We start from the raw sequence: 16,529 nt of genomic DNA on the forward strand, positions 1-16,529 counted from the left end.
CCCATTTGAAATTAGCTGTATGTTTGGAATCAGTTGGAAGCTGCTCGAAATAAGACCGGAATCATGTGATATTATATTATACATGAGATCGCTTTAGTTGGGCTGATTATGAAATTATAGCTTCAATAGGTTAGAGTCAGTTAAAATCAGTTGAAATCTATTGAAACCAAATGAAATCTGTTGGAAGTGATCTGATATCAACTAAAAACTGTTGAAATGGAAATCACTCGTAATCACATAGGAATCTCCTTGAAATCACTTCGACATTATGCAGAAATCCATCGAAACCGTACAGAATCATCTCGTAATTGTTTCGAAATTATCCTATTTACACTGATTCTGAGATTTTCAAACTCATAAGGCGCATGAGGCCTGTTCTTAAAATAAATATGTACTCAAAAATGTGTTAAATTTAAAAAAAAATTTGTGTGGTCCATCATACAGGATGATAGGTTTTGATCCTTCCAGACAAATATCCCGGGAATGCAAAGAAATACAAGAAAAATATTTATGCAACACTTGGAGGGTTTCAAAGGGAAATGATGACATTCATATGGGTTGATTTGTGGATTGTGCTATTTTTTAGATTTTACAAAAAACTTCTGATCTTATATTAGAAACTCGTCTTTTGGGTATGAATAACTGATCGTGAGTTCAAAAACGAATTCAATGCCATGGACATTTTTTTTTTTCTCCTCAACCTTACTTTCCGCATTTATTCATTGCCCCTTACTGACATTGATAAGTTTTCTTGCGTACGAATAATTGAAGTGTTTGTCACCAGGTAAGATTCTTTATGTCTGATGATATGGTTCGGAGCATAAATTATGATGGTAAACATTTTAGGAATGGTCGAGTACAATGAATACGTGCAAAAGTGAAGTTACAAGAAAAAAATGTAAGTAAAAAAACTTCATCTAAAGAGAATTATTTAAAATATTATCAGCATCATTTTGTTGATTAAAATCCTTCGAATCTTGAACGTAACTTTCACTCGTATTTCTTCTCATTTCCGAGATATTCGCCTGGGGCGATTAAAACCGAACACCCTGTGCAAGTACCCATGATATTGAAAAGTACAATTATTTTGATTAGTTACCGTGTGTGTCTTCCCTGTAAAGCAAAAGGAATTGGAAACGAATAAAAAATCATTCGTCACACCGTCTTTGAATTCTGTTTTGCGCGGACTCGAATCAGAAATCAAATATTTCTAGTCTCTTTCTGTTTGAATAGTACTTATCGAATTCATTATTAATCATGATCTATTCGTACGAATGCGTTTATTCCTTTCAATTCGTGATCCGGATTTAGATGCAAACCCTTGTTTGTTCTTATAAAATATATGTGGTCAAGTTAGGTTATAAATTCGGTTGGATCCTGATTTCATCAGAGTGGGTTTCAAATCTCTGGGAAATCAATGGGAGCCATTTTGGATCTGTGTGAATCGGTTCGTGAAGTGAATTCGCCGTAATTCTCATCGAGAAATATACTTTTCGTCATTTCAATTCGAAACAATTCCAGTGCGCAATCTATACATTTATCTGTTTGACTTCTTAATTCAAAATGATATACATATAGATACTGATTTGTATTCGTAGAAACATTTTTACAGCCGAAAAAAGTATCTTTGAGCAAAATTAATACAGATGGTACCTGTACGTTATTTCACCGAAAGTCAATTCGATATCCAAATAATGTATATGCAATATGTTGTAATAGAGCTTATCGAGAACAAATTACGTGACAATGATTTTTATTTTATAGTTCTCGAAACTAAGACTTTGCAAAAAAAAATTTGTACGTACACTTGTGGACAATGAATCTGAGACGGCTAATTTTTCACACTAGACAGTTGAGTTGGCACCACCGGAAACGTACAGCGCCATAGTCGGCCGAGCGCGAAACAAACTCAATCTCAATAAACGTAACGTGGCGTGGATTTCGCTCAGTAAAGTCAGCTACAACTCCGAAGATATTGATAGTAGAGAAAAATGTTTCAGACAAAAGTTGTTCGTAATTAAAAGATCTACAACTCTGATGATTGAGAAAAATTTATAAAAGTGAACGGTTGGGGAGGAAATGGCGAAAAATGAAAAAAAGTGAGAAAAAAAGGAAAATTTTTGCCTTTCGGAAGTAATAACTTGAAAAATATTGATGTTGTTACGTCCTCCAGACTTCATATTCCTTTCCCACACTCTTAGTTACCTTACGCTCTGTAGTCTACTCTTATCGTCCGCGAGTCAGCAGATTCTTCTGTAACTCGCGGCTAGCTTGCCTTCTACATCCCGCCAAACTAGGCAGATCCATCCTAGCGCTCAAGCAAGACACCCATCCCTCTAAACCAAGACCATGCCTTGCATACCGTTGCATTGACTACTAATAAACAATCATATACTTTAAATCGTTTACCTTCCCTTAATACCGATCCCTTTCTATTCCATTCACTTCCTGCACTGGGAGTAGTAGCACGCGAGTGCATAGTCGACGTGAACGGACCCTATAATAGCCAAATAACACCTTGGCTGGGCGTGGAGTAAGCTCCGATTACCGCTCATCGGAGCCTACGCATTCTACCCCGTAACAATGTTAAAAAAAAAGTTCCGATAAAAAAGTTAGTAAATTTAATTTAGAAGAGAAAAGGTTCCTACAATTTTTTGCCTAACACTAACCGTTCTCGAGATCACCGCCGGCGACTTTCAAAATTTTCGGGTATGGAGTTACACTATAGTGATGAGCGGCAGAGGGGGGGGGGGGGGTCACAAGTCCCAATACATACTTTTTATTATTTCAATGACTTTATTCAGACAACGCAAATGCAGTACGACGCACCTTGTTTCGCTTTATAAATTCGTCTATGAGTTTTTTTCCGATTGTATTCAGCGGCTAAGTCCGCATGGACGTAGAGTGTCGCGCAAGTTATTCAGACGCAATCGCAACATCCCCGATCTTAGGTATGTTTTTAGACGGCGAAGAGAGGAAAATGATCTTTCTGCCGTACACGACGATGCCGGAATTGTCAACAACAGTTTGATCAACCTACAAAATTCGGACAAAAGCTCTGCAATACTCAAGTTTGCTTTTAAGAATGATACGACGTCGTGTAGGGTAAATATTTCAATTTTTCTCTGCTTTAATATATCGAGAAACATGTTTCTGTGCAACAATAATTTGTCAACCTCGAAGTCGTCTCTGTAAAAAGAAAATACCGTCGCACATTCATATTCTCTCCCAACAACGAAATCCTCAAACTTATTAAGGAGAGTCATAGTTTCCGACTGAAATCTGGTATTTAGCGAATCGAGTACCTGATCAACGATATTATTGAAAATATTCTCGAAATACTCTTTTGCCGTGGGAAATGAATTTCAGGCTCGCTTTCCGTTCGAAATTTTCTCGGACGATTTCGGAGTCGAGTGAGTTCCGGGTTATCCAAATCGAGCTCTTTTGCGCCAGTAATCGCATCGGCCCACGCAGTCTCAAATCCGAATTGCCGTGTTGAAAGAAGAGACTCAACGACTGCCTTCACCTTTTTGTGAGAGTTGTTGTAACAGAGGTCACTCTTCTACAGCTCAGTGTTAAGAATTTCTATTCTTTCCAACACGCTGATGATGACGGTCAGATGGAAGAAGAAATCAAAACTTTCAAGGTGCTTTAGAAATCCTGAAGCTTTCGTTGACGCAGCACTGTCTATTCTCAGATCATCTTTTGATTGCTCCAAAAATGATAGAACGGCTCCAAAGTTAGACCTCATACTTTTTAAAGATTTGATCCGCATGCACCACCTAAAGCAGAAAGCAGATTATGAAAAAAATCGCATTGACTACTCTGTTGAATGTACAATAGATAAAACATCGCATTCGCAACCGCATTTTGATAATATTTGAATCACTCATACCTCGTAGGACAAAATTGCGACAATTTAGGTGAGTCTTCTGTTTGGAGAAGTTTGAACTCTGCCACTCTTCGGAGAATACCGAATAAAATTGATTAACTCCTTGATTACTCCGATGAAATTTATAGCCGATTTAACGGCTTCCATGGCATCTTGAGCAACAAGGTTCGTTGTATGCGCCGAACAATGCACGTGAAGTGTCCGAGGTTCTTCTTCGTGGATTCGAGCCTGTAGCCCAGTCAATCTTCCACTGACGTTGGACGCACCGTCGTAGCATTGGCCTCGTAGAGTGGCAATATTTAAGTTGAAGCGAAGTAAAACATTCTTCATAATTTTAAATAGTGTCTCTGCTCTGGTATTACTCGTTGCATAGAAGCCCATGAAGATGTGTTCAATTGATAAATCATCCAAGACAATCCTGATGGAAATGGATACCTGCTCCACTCTAGTAATGTCAGCTGTCTCATCTGCTATGAGTGCAAAATAGGCAACCGATTTTATTTTCCTCAAGAGTTTCTGAATTAAATCTTCAGCCATTATCTCTAAGATTTCGTTGACAGAATCATGGTGCAGCCATTTATAACTCGTCCGTTTCAACCATGCTTCAAGCTGCGGAACATCTTCGGTTCTCATTTTCAATAGTTGGATGAGATTAGAATTTTCATCGTTATCCCTTCCTCGCAATGCCAACCCTTGTCTGGCTAAGACGTTGACAGTGTTAAACATCGTTTCAAGAGCTATTCGTGCATCAGCCATTTCTTTTTTCTTTCCGTGTGACAAAGAACTCACAACCGTTGGCTTACTCAAATTGGCTATTCCAGTTAAAGCTTCACGATGCAATTCACTTTTCTCGTGCTTCATGAACCGTAGAACGGCGTTTTTCCACGTGTCAAAACCGTCTTCTACCCAAGTACTTTGACCAATTACAATTTGACTATTCTTCGCTAATGGCAATTTCTTTTGCGTTGCCTCAGTACAGAGCTTACAAATGGCTCTACTGTTTGAATTCAGATCGAGCCCTGGATAAGTACTCTGCCACTTACGAAAAGCTTGTGGTACTCCACGACCTGGAATTGACAAAAAATCGTACGTTTAGTGTCGTGGACGCGGAGATTCTCGAAACAAAAACAATATCTGGCTAGTATAAGATCTAATTACTTCTAAAGATTAAAACATACTCTTTATTCACTCAGAACCCATTAATTATTTCTATTCTTTCGTTTTAATTTTCAATTTGAGTATTACCAATTACCAGCCAGCAGCATCTTAAGGGGAGGCCCTGGTTGATTTTTACCGACCTCAGATTTTTTTCCCATATCTCCGAAACGGTGAATCCAAATCGGTTGTCCTCGCGACTTTGAAAATCCGAAAAATTTGGATTCACCGTTTCGGAGATGATATGGGAAAAGATTCTGAGGTCGGTAAAAATCGACCAGGGCCTCCCCTTAAATAAAACCCAAAAACCGTGTGGAATCGAAATAATAAGTATACGAATTTCAAATTACTCCATTTCTGATAATATAAATTTAAGAGTCAATGAGCTGAAATTTCATTGAAAAAGTGAAAAAGAGAAAATTATGAATCATTCGAATTTCATAAAATCAATCTATACCTCATCATCATCAATCAATCAATCATACCTACCTTTCTTTATTTTCGATTTCCTCATTTTCTTTCTCTGAATCGGGATTTTCACACAGGGACTCGACCAACGGTCGTTCTCTAGAAAATTGAGATTTGGAACTGCCGGCTTCAGGAACCGGATCACCGGTTACCACACCTGGCCATTTCTTTCTCTCTCTTACTACAATCTTATCCATACCGAATCAAAGGTCGGTTGAGTTCGCTATCCTTCTCTTCGCTTCACAATGAGGCACACGAACACAGAACTTCTCCGCACATAAAGGTTTAAAGGCACCGCACTATGGCGGGCAGAAGTGAGTCCGCAGCGCGCGCGTGGAGAGAATTGTAACTAATATAAAATATGATGTACACAAAATTTGCTCGACGGGTTTGTACTTTCTTACCGACGCGCAATGTGCAATCGGCAATAAAATATTTGAAAACCGTGATTTTTTCGTACCGCATCTACATAATTCTGGGTGTGGAATTCCATACCCTAAGTTATTCTGGGTATGGAGTTCTCCATATACTCCATACGAAAGTCGCCGGCGGTGCTCGAGATATCGAATTAAACGCGTTTTTAACGAGAGGGGCCCAGCTGACCTTCGGAAAACCCCGCAAATTGAAATTTATGCTCAGAATGCACTCCCCTCTCGATCCCTAACAATTTCCAAACTACATAATCCAATGTTTATTTAACCCATTTTGAGCGACAATTTGACTGGACTATATTGCTTATCATTTCTTTTGTTATTGTCGAGACTTAACTGTGTGTCGGGAGCGAGGTCGGGGGTTAGTTTTCTGACACGAATCACGAGTAACCTCTCGTACAGTAGGGACCCGCGCAACCAGCGACGTTGCGGAATTTTCCGTAATATTTTGGATTTCGATTTATTTCTTTTGTGAGTCAAGATGTGAGTTAGTTTTAAGCTAGTTTACACGAGTAATAACGCAAATTACGTGGTCTTACGTTAGTCAGTAGAGACGTTAGTTCGCCACTCTTATTATTTTTTCTATTTTATTTTGTTCATTTCGTTATTTCGCTTGGATTGTAAGTTACTACTCATTATCATATTATACCTATACAGTTCAGAACATTTTATTTTACTTGCGCTTTATTTGTAGTAGTGATTCATTTTCTCTTATTTCTTTTCCTAAAGTTTGGTTGTAAGTTGCTGAATTTCTTAACCTCCCCCCCCCCCCCGACCTAGAGCCGTCAAAAAGTTGAATAAGTAGTAGCGTATTGGAAAATTGGTGTAGCAACACATGTGACGCCCAATAAAATTATTAGTGACTGTAACATCTGATCTGGGGATCATCGCGGGTGTCAAATTCACGGTCTTATATACAGGTCTGGAGACTCCATTGGAGGGAGTATGTCGCTTATTGAAGCAATTTTTGTGTTCACTAGTCGCCACTAGTCGCAGGCGGGGCTGGGTGGGGTCCAGACAAGCCGTGGTATTCGCATATATGTATATGGGTATTTGCTCACTCACGCTTACTCAACATGTATTGTATCCTGGTAACTAGACCGCAGCGACAACTGGTGGTGCCGCTAGAATCGAAATTTGCACTCGCTAAGCGACACGAATAATCGTGGCTCCCAGCATAGGAGTTTCCAGATCTGTATATAAGACCGTGGTCAAATTATTGTACGCCATAGCTACCGGCTGTCTGGTTATCCGGCCTGGTTTACCGTAGAGAAAAGCTAGATTATAATACATGAATACGCACATACACATCCATCCGAAAATGGTCGTAAGTGATTCGCTAGACCTTGAAACGAGGAGATCTTGTGAAAACTCAAATTTTTATTTTCGGGATGACTACATAACTCCCTTTTCTACTACACATGCATTGACAATTCGTGTTTTTGAACGTCTGAAACGGGATGGAAGTTACAGTTTCCTGATCGGGAAAATAAACAGGAAGATAAACTCACCACATAGTTGAAGCAACCCTGCTGACAGTTCCAACCTCGTTTTCATTCGCATCAGTGGAAAATAAAAGAAACAGTATTTTTTATTTTTTCTTCTTGCTATAGTTAGGGAGCTGGCTGCCATTTTGGTAAATGATTTGTTCGTCTTTCATATCGATAGGGATGAAAGTTCAGATCAATACAAATCGATTTGGTCCAGTTAATTAAGGTCCTACGTCCCTGCGTTTTTGAGTTACAGCGCTTCAAAAATGTAATAAAAATGGTACCAAATCATGTGTTTGTGTCTGCCTCTTGGACTGATGGTCAGAATCGTCCTCAAAACGTTGAAAATCCAGAGGCTGACATACAGGGCCCTGCATTATCACGGGACGTAGTTGTAAAAATGTAAAAAAAAACTCTACTAAATCATTTGTTCGTCGTTCTAGTTGCGTCCATTCGATTCAATAGGGCTACCTGAATACAAAAAAAAGTTGGCAGACATTTTGGTCACTGATTTTGAGGTGTACTATTTTTTGAAGTTCACGCAGAATCAAGGGAAAGTGGGTATTACGGCTATTTAGTGTTGGTATTAACAGTTTTAGTATTATTATATTGTTGAGTGTTTTTTATTGGACCCAATAAAAAAAAGAAAACAAAAAGTTCATAACAACGTCAAAAGACGCAAATAAATTTAAGGGTGTATGTCATGGATCGTCCTAGCCAAAAATTGTATACGATCAGACTTTTCGTACTTTGTTACTTAATAAAAATCTGAAAAAATTCAACAGCATTCGGCATGCTATAAACAACAATCATCAATAATAATATTACCCAAAAGTTATTAACCAAATTGTTTAAACAAATAATTATTTAACAATTTATTATATATGCATAGGTATATACCTACACATATATCTATGTATAGGTATGCCCCAACTCTCTACGGAGTTATAAGGTTCTCACTTTCTTCTCTCTAAGAAAGAAAGACAAACTATACAGTTCATTTTATACCTGCGGGACGGCAGGTAACAGATTTAGAACCCGAATATTTGAAATATGTTTTTAAAATTGTTCCTATCGATTGCTTGTATGTAACATTAATTATTTTCATTAACATTTTGTAGGCGCAGAATTTTTTATTTGTGGCTTGGCACAAGCGTAGAGTTAAAACAAAAATTTATATTCAAATGGTCTGCCTTTGGAAAATCAGGGGTCTGGATGTCTGCCTCTGGATTTTCAACGTTTTGAGGACGATTCTGAGCATCAGTCCAAGAGGCAGACACGAACAAATGATTTAGCACACCTTTTTGTTTTACATTTTTGAAACGCTGTCAATTGACAACTCAGTGCTACCATGGTGGCAGACCATTTTTCTGTGGCCCTTCACATTGTTTTTAATCGAACAATTCAGGTCTGCCGAGCGAACATTTCATATACACGTTTTTAAATCATAAAAAAAAACTTAAAAAATTTACTGCTACGAAAGTCAGAGGTCTGGATGTCTGCCTCTGGATTTTGATCGTTGTCAGGATGATTCTGACTATCAGTCCAAGAGGCAGACATGTACAAATGATTTAGCACACCTTTTTTTTATTTTTTAAGCGCTGTCAATTGACAACGCAGATCTGTCATGGTGGCAGACGTGGTCCTTAATGTTTCTTATGGTACAAAAATTAATCGATCGAACGAGCCCGCAGAAGGCGGGCGATGTTCGATCGCAATTATATCAGACGCCTCGTTCGAAGAGATTACATCGTAGTTACTCCCGAGTCCGCTAGATGCCACAACGTTTAGAGTCTTCAAATGAAACTTTCTGGGGGGTGCTAGCCTCCTGGCGTGCACCACCTGCTTCATATTTTTTAGAGTACTGCAGGATTGTTGTTTAACAAAGGGTTGGGTTTTTTATTATGACCTTTTGGGTGGGATGCAATCTCTTCGAACGAGGCGTCGCATATAATTGCGATCGAGCATCGCCCGCTTTCTGCAGGCTCGTTCGATCGATTAATTATATTTCGCGCCTCGTTCTCGAGATTACATCGTAGTTGTTTAGAGATAACAACAATCCGTTTATTCATTTTATACATTGCACTCTTTATTTATCACATTTATGTTAATTTGTGAAGGTAATTCTCACACATTATATTAAAATCACAGTACAGTTTTGTATTATTTATTATCTATGCTTAATTAATACGAGATGACTGCTGATAGATTCTTGCATACATACCTGACCTTTCCAACCCCCCTGCCGTCTTTCTTAATGTATCTAGGCAAACCTCTTTTGCGAAGGCTGCTGAGGTGGCGGCGTGCCGCGTGGAGTGAGCCAAAAATAAAGAAATATCTATACCGCTGGCCTTCATAACATTTTTAATCCATCTACTGACAGTTTGAACCCCAATTTTTTTGTGCGGTTTTTTAACAGCCAAGAGAAGACTATTTTCCTTCCCTCGATAGGCCGCTGTCGTCTCTAAATATTTTTCCACGTATGTGGCTACACATAACTCCTCTTTGTCCGTGAATCTCGGAATTTTTAGATCGGGTTGCCTTCTCCCTGGGCCAGATGTTTTCAACATTTCCGTGATTGGTATCCCTAACCCATGTGGAAATTTTTTAATATTTCTTATATCTATATTTGCGAGTGTTTGAGCCCTACTGGCCGTGCTAATAACATAACGGTTTTCCTAGACAACTCTTCTATCGACAAACTTTTCGCAGGGTGCAATTCTGCCAGGTGGTCTAGTACCAATGCTACGTCCCATGTCGAGGAATATTTGGGGAAGCTGGGTCTTAGTTTAAACACTCCTTTTAGAAACCTTTTGATTATTGGGTCCTCACCTATTTTCTTTTCCGAGATCAGAAAAATGGCAGAGCGTAGACAATTTATGCTACTATATGAGGCTCCTTTCTCGAAATGAAATGTTAAAAAACTCAATAACGTGTTAACTTGTGGCTTAACAAAGTTAAACCCTCTCGCCCTACAAGCCGTCTCCCATTTCCCCTATGCCATCTTATATTGTTTAGTTGTTGACGGAGTTAACGACGACAATATAATTTCCATTGCTTCTGCTGGGACCTGTTTTTATAAGAACCACGCGCGGAGACCCTGGCTGCCATCAAGATTAAGTTTCGCGCCCTCGGATGCTTTGTTCGTCTATACGGAGCGGAGATAGTAACAAATTATTATCAGGGCCAAATCTTAAAGGATTTTCTACAATTACGCTCATGAAAATCGGATACCAGGGTTGGTTGGCTCAGTCAGGTACCACCAGAATCCCCTCTGCTTTGTCTCTCTTTATTTTTGTGAGTACACGTAAGATTAAAGAGAAAGGGGGGAAAGCATAAAATTCGAGATTGGACCAGCCTATTATAAACGCGTCTACTGCCCAGGCGCTCGTTTCCGGAAACCAAGAGCAAAATCTTTTGCATTTAGTATTAGTTTCTGATGCAAACAGGTCTATCTCCGGTGCTCCTAGAGAATAACTAATCTCCTCAAATACTTGACCGGTTAATTCCCATTCCGTGTCCGCATTCTTTACTCTCGACAGCTGATCCGCCTCTACGTTCTCTGCTGACGGTATGTAGGAAGCAAACAGAAAATTCCTTCTTTTCTCTGCCCACTGCCAAATTTTTCTTGCAAGTAAGTTGTATTTGTGAAACCTTGTGCCTCCCATTTTATTCACGTACGCGATTGCTGTTATATTGTCGATCCGTAATAATATCTGACTATCTACAGTTTCCCTGGCCAATTCCCGCAACGCTAATTTCACTGCATATAATTCTTTGAAATTGATGTGCCATCTGGTCTGTGTTCCCGACCAAAAACCGTACGTCCTGTTATTTCCTCTAACTGCTCCCCAACCGGAATCCGAGGCGTTTGTAAAAATCGTTACCTCAAAAGTTCCTGTTTTTATTTGGTTGGAGCCGTCTTTAATATGATTCTCCCACCAGCATAAATCCGGTATAACGCACTGGGGAATCTCCATTTTTCTATTATAATCTCCCCCGTTTGCTAATAGAATTTAAATTTTTTTTACCTTTCCATGATTTTTGTGTATAACCAGCCGTACTCTACGGCTAAGCAGGCCGCAACTAAGCTCCCTATGAGCTCGGCAAACTCTCTGATCTTACATTCTTTTCTAGCTTTGTATTTTTTAACGAGATTAAATAGCTTACTCTTTCTTTCCTCTGGTAGCTCTAATGTGAACCTCTCTGTGTCTATAATAAATCCTAGAAACTGACACCTTGTTTTTGGCACTAAGTCGCTTTTTCTTTCATTGATTAAAAAGCCTAAAGATTCTAACAATTTTTGCGACTCATATACGTTTCTCTCACATTTTTCTGTACTATCTTCTACGCACAGCAAGTCGTCTAAATAAATCACGGATGTGTAGCTCCGGGACCTCAAGTGCCGAACAACTGGCTTCAAAATTTTCGTAAAATCACGCGGTGCTGTTGCCAACCCGAAGGGCAGGCATATAAATTGATAATGTTGGCCCCTGAATGCGAATCTTAAATATCTTTTACTTTCTTTACTGACTGGGATCAAGTAATATGCGTCTCGTAAATCAATTTTTGCCATAAGGCTTCCTGGAAATACTATTCTCGCTGCCGTCCGAATATCCTCCATCTTAAAGTGCTTTGTTTCAATAAGCTTGTTCAATTTTTTCAATTTTAATATAAACCTGTATGTACCGTCTGGTTTCAGTATTAAGAAATACGACGAAACGAACTTGTCCTCACTTTCCTCGCATTTCTCGATTGCCCCTTTCTCCAACAATTTCTTTATCGCTTGTTGGTAACTCTCCAATTGACCGACTGGTATTTTTACCTGAGGCTTTACATTCTGGTAGACCTTGGAGCTCAAAATAATTCTGTATCCCTCAATACAATCTAAGACAAATCTATCATCCGTTATTAGCCTCCAGTTTTCTTTAAATATCTTTAATCTGCCTGCCAATCTACCGACTTTTTCGTTTATTTTCCTCTCCTTCCTTTGAATTTTGGGTTCTGTCCCCTCGCGTTGAAGGGTTGCTGCTTGCCTCTGAAAGACAACCTTGGTCAGCCCTGACTACCTGATTGAAAATTGCCCGCATAGCTCTGGAACGGTCTTGTTCCCTGCGGACCCCGGAAGTTCAAATTCCCTGATGGCGTTAGATAATGATTTCCGCCCTTTTGGACGTATGGATGCTTGGGTCCAATCTTTGGTGGAGAGTCCAAGAGTCCAAGAGTTGGTGGAGAATCACTAGACAAACGTATTTTGTATTGTAAAACTTGCAAAGATTTTTTGGTAAGTTGCTGCTCAACACTTTTCGGTTCATAGACTAAGCTCTTCAAGATGAAAATATTTCATTCGAAAGAAAAATTTGATGTACCGTAAAGAGAACCTGACTGCCTAACGGATTGCACAGCATGTAGCAAGGAATGAACACTGAATCTCATCAACTGAGTGCCATATAAGCTTTCAAACAGCACTGCAAACTTTATCAAACTTTCATCACATTTGTCAAGTTTAGTATTTGTAATATGACTTTGGGATAAAGTATAAAAATTTGTTACGTAAAGCGAATAATGTTCCAAAACATCTTTTGGAATACGATCCAAGCAAATAGGAATACTGTAAAATAATAGCCATGCCCTCTAGTCTTTCATTCTAGTTCGATTCGTCAGCCAAGCTTCGAGGTAAATTATGTACCTCGTGTATTGCCCTAACCTTACGTAATCCTTCATCGATTACCTTTTTTTTGAGCAAAAGATACGTAATTGAATCCATCAATCAGTTGGAGTAAAAGCTGACAGTGTCCGTGTATGTTTTCCTGTACCTATGAGCAGAGTATGCACTTGATCGAATGCGAAGCTCCACACCATATCAAAGTCCGGTATCATTGATAATATGGAAGCACCCTCAACGCCGCGAGATTCAAGGAGTCTACACACCAACACAGTGGTGTAAAAGTATATACAATTGGTGAACCGTTGTGTGTCATACCTAGGTCAATACCCTCTAAGCTTAAGTGCTCAGCCTGTTCAATAAATGGTGTGAGAAACAGTCCCATTAATGCAGGTGTCGGTTCGTTATCATTACACCTGCCAATAAAACGTATTTTAAATCTCATTTCAGACGAAAAATATTTTAAAAGATCTAGAGACCAGAAACTCCGTCTAGATTTATGAAACAGTGGTGCTCCGTCGGCGTTGAAGTTATAAGTTGTATTATACGAAGATGTGAACCCGATTCTGTGCTGTAATACTCCGTCATCAATATCATTAATACACGACTCTTGGTTTCTGATATTTGTCAATTTCAGTTTATCTACTAGTGTTGCGCGAATACCATTATTTTCCATCTGTTACGTTCCAGCCAATAATTAAGACAGCTCCCTCTCTGTATCGTAACTTACCGACGTGCAATTGCCATAAAAGAGCTTTTTGCAGATTTATATTTTTTGAACCACAACAAGTCGAAATCTCTCATTTTAGCCTATTCCCCCGAATCGTTTTTGAGAAAACCTAGTTTTAAGTTTAAAAATATCCAAAAATCGCTACCGGGATCGTGTAAGTAGTTTTTATTGATTTTTATGGGATTTTTTGTGCAAACTTGCAGGTTTAGGACGATTATGTTTATTTTTCAAGGATATGAACCAAATATATGTATATAAGTCGTATAGGTACGTGAATATGTATCGTAACGTGGCGTTTCAGAGTCGCCCGTCACAAGGGCACACAACCGTTATTATTTCTAGTTTACGCGTCCTCAGCAGGGTACTCCAACCGAACTCGATACAAAATAGGCAATAACTACTTTTAACTAATTCTTTCTTTGTAAATTCTGTATTTCGCGCTTCGGCGCATGTTAATAAGGTACTTGGACGACAACGATCCCGACCACCGAGGGACCGATATCTACCGTTTCCAGCTCTCGACGACTTCGCCTACCGACGGTCTAATCAGACTATACTGGCTACCTTGGTGCACTTCTCTTGCTACTGGAGTAGCATCCACCCGAACCTTCCGTATCGCCTCGACTGCCGGTGAACAGGGAGATAAAAATCTCTACGCTTGACCTGCTGAGTGACAGCCACGAATTTCTGAATCCTCCCGATATAAGCTCTTGATCCTTCTTCCTCTACCGCTACCGTTTCTATCTTACTATCGTTTTGCTCTACCGTTAGATTCTTCCTGTAAATTCAAGTTCTTTCCGTCCTTCCTGTTTTCTCTTGTTTAATATCATAAGTTTTATTTATATTAACCTCAGTGTTGTGTGCCTGAGATCGCCTGTTAAGGTAAGGCTTCTGCCTCTGTATTGTATCGTTACGAAGTTGCTCATAATTTCTATTCTTTCTTATGGTATTCATCGACTTTACGTGAATCATGGTCCACGGATTAGAGTTGCAGTAAGCCGCCGTGTGACTGCATGATTTCAGTAATTAATTATTTTCGTGTCTGAGCGACCGCGTAACTACCGAATAATTAATTCTTTGTATTTATAACTTTTCTGATTATTTGTGAATTTCTATTAGCCTGCTTCTGTATTTTCTATCGTATTTTGAGCCCTATTGGCTTTACGTTTCATTCCATACTTTTTTGTAATAGTAGTGTGCCTTATATTTTATTTCTGTTATTGCTTATTATATTTTTATTTATTTTTGTGCCTATTGTATCGTATATCGATTTCCTTGGAGTATAACCGAGCGTAGAATCAGCCTCTAAATATTACCGCACCTTTTTCCTATTGCTATTGGCAATTCTGTATTATTTTTGCCTGTTATTCTTTTCTCTGTATCTTGTTAAGTTCTGCGTATTGTTCTTGATTCTTTTGTACTGCGGTGTATTTAGTGTATTTCTTTATTTTGTGAACTCTCCGAAATTCTCACTCTCTCATAATTGTGTATTTTGTGTTCTCTCGAAAGTTATGTTTAGGAATTCATTGTTTAATTCCTCAGATCCGTGATCATTATAAATTATTGATTCTATCGTTTATGAATAATTCTACCGAAAGTTATCTAGACGATCGTCTACGCTACCGATTTTGTAAATTGTTAATGAATGTCAATCTCTCGTACTGGTTATAATCTATGGTAAATTCGTCGTATTATCTACCGAGCTATCGTTACCTTGTTTTCTACCGATTGCGGTAAAGTTCTCTCGTTTTTAATTGACAGAATAATAATTTTCGTAGCGTCATTTGCGACTTGGGTAAGGTCACGTCGCCCAGTGACGTGTAGTTTAAGTAAATTCTTGCATTATACCGCTTCTCCCGACCTACGTTCATTTTTCTCTGTTAACTACCGTCTCTCGTTTCAACGCTACCATTTAATTCTATTTTACCGAGATCTTTGTGAACAACGATTGCTTATTTTATTAACTACCGCTGTCGATACCATTTCATTTGCTTGTCTCAACCATGTAACCTTCTCGACAATATATGATCGATTGACCTGTTCATTTTCCTTCTAACTTGAATTTATTCTTTACTTCATTATTTTCTTAGTTCTGTAATTATTGTTAGCTGCCTTGAATACCGCCACTCTACCAGTTCGTGTGAGTACCTGAGCCTAACCAGCCATACAACGGGTTCTCTATTTATTTTGCGTACGGTTTCGCGTTATTTTTATTGATTCGTATTATTGTTTGAAAATCGACGCTAACGCGTCTGGCGCCCAACATAATTGATTTTGTTATAGTTTAATATTCTGAATAAGTGGAGAATCGCGCAAAAGTGTCAACGGTAACTCCTCATCTGAGGGTAACAGAATTTAGCGTTACAGTATATATACAGTAGCAGTAGTTACGCATATGTATGTATTAATGTATAACCATCATATTCCAAAAAGCATGTATTTTTCTACAAAAAAAGTAAATTGTTATTTTGAGAGTAATGTGTACGTAAAGAAATCCCATAAAATACTTCATGTTTCGTAAGAAAATATAAAATATTGAAAAAATGAAGAACTGAAACAAATGTAGGATAGTTTATAGTGATTAAATGTGTATAGAATTATATTCCTGCACTGCACAAAGCAATCTGTTCACAAAATCTGGATGCTCTTTAGGAACCTTATAATTGCTCCAGATTTTCGTGAAGTCAGCACGAGGATG

At 38.7% G+C, this 16,529-nt stretch overlaps 1 protein-coding gene across 1 annotated transcript; it reads right to left on the bottom strand.

Moving 5' to 3' along the window:
- Positions 1-3,919: 3,919 nt before the first annotated feature.
- Positions 3,920-5,208, bottom strand: LOC124293012 (zinc finger MYM-type protein 1-like). The gene is made up of 2 exons (XM_046731908.1): positions 5,145-5,208; positions 3,920-4,959 (listed from the first exon to the last, which is right to left on the bottom strand). The coding sequence occupies exons 1-2, from the start codon at positions 5,206-5,208 to the stop codon at positions 3,920-3,922; spliced, it is 1,104 nt and encodes a 367-aa protein (XP_046587864.1).
- Between the last annotated feature and the right edge of the window lie 11,321 nt (positions 5,209-16,529).

This window comes from Neodiprion lecontei, chromosome 2 (assembly GCF_021901455.1).
Source record: "Neodiprion lecontei isolate iyNeoLeco1 chromosome 2, iyNeoLeco1.1, whole genome shotgun sequence".
In the NCBI taxonomy this organism is placed as follows: domain Eukaryota; kingdom Metazoa; phylum Arthropoda; class Insecta; order Hymenoptera; family Diprionidae; genus Neodiprion; species Neodiprion lecontei.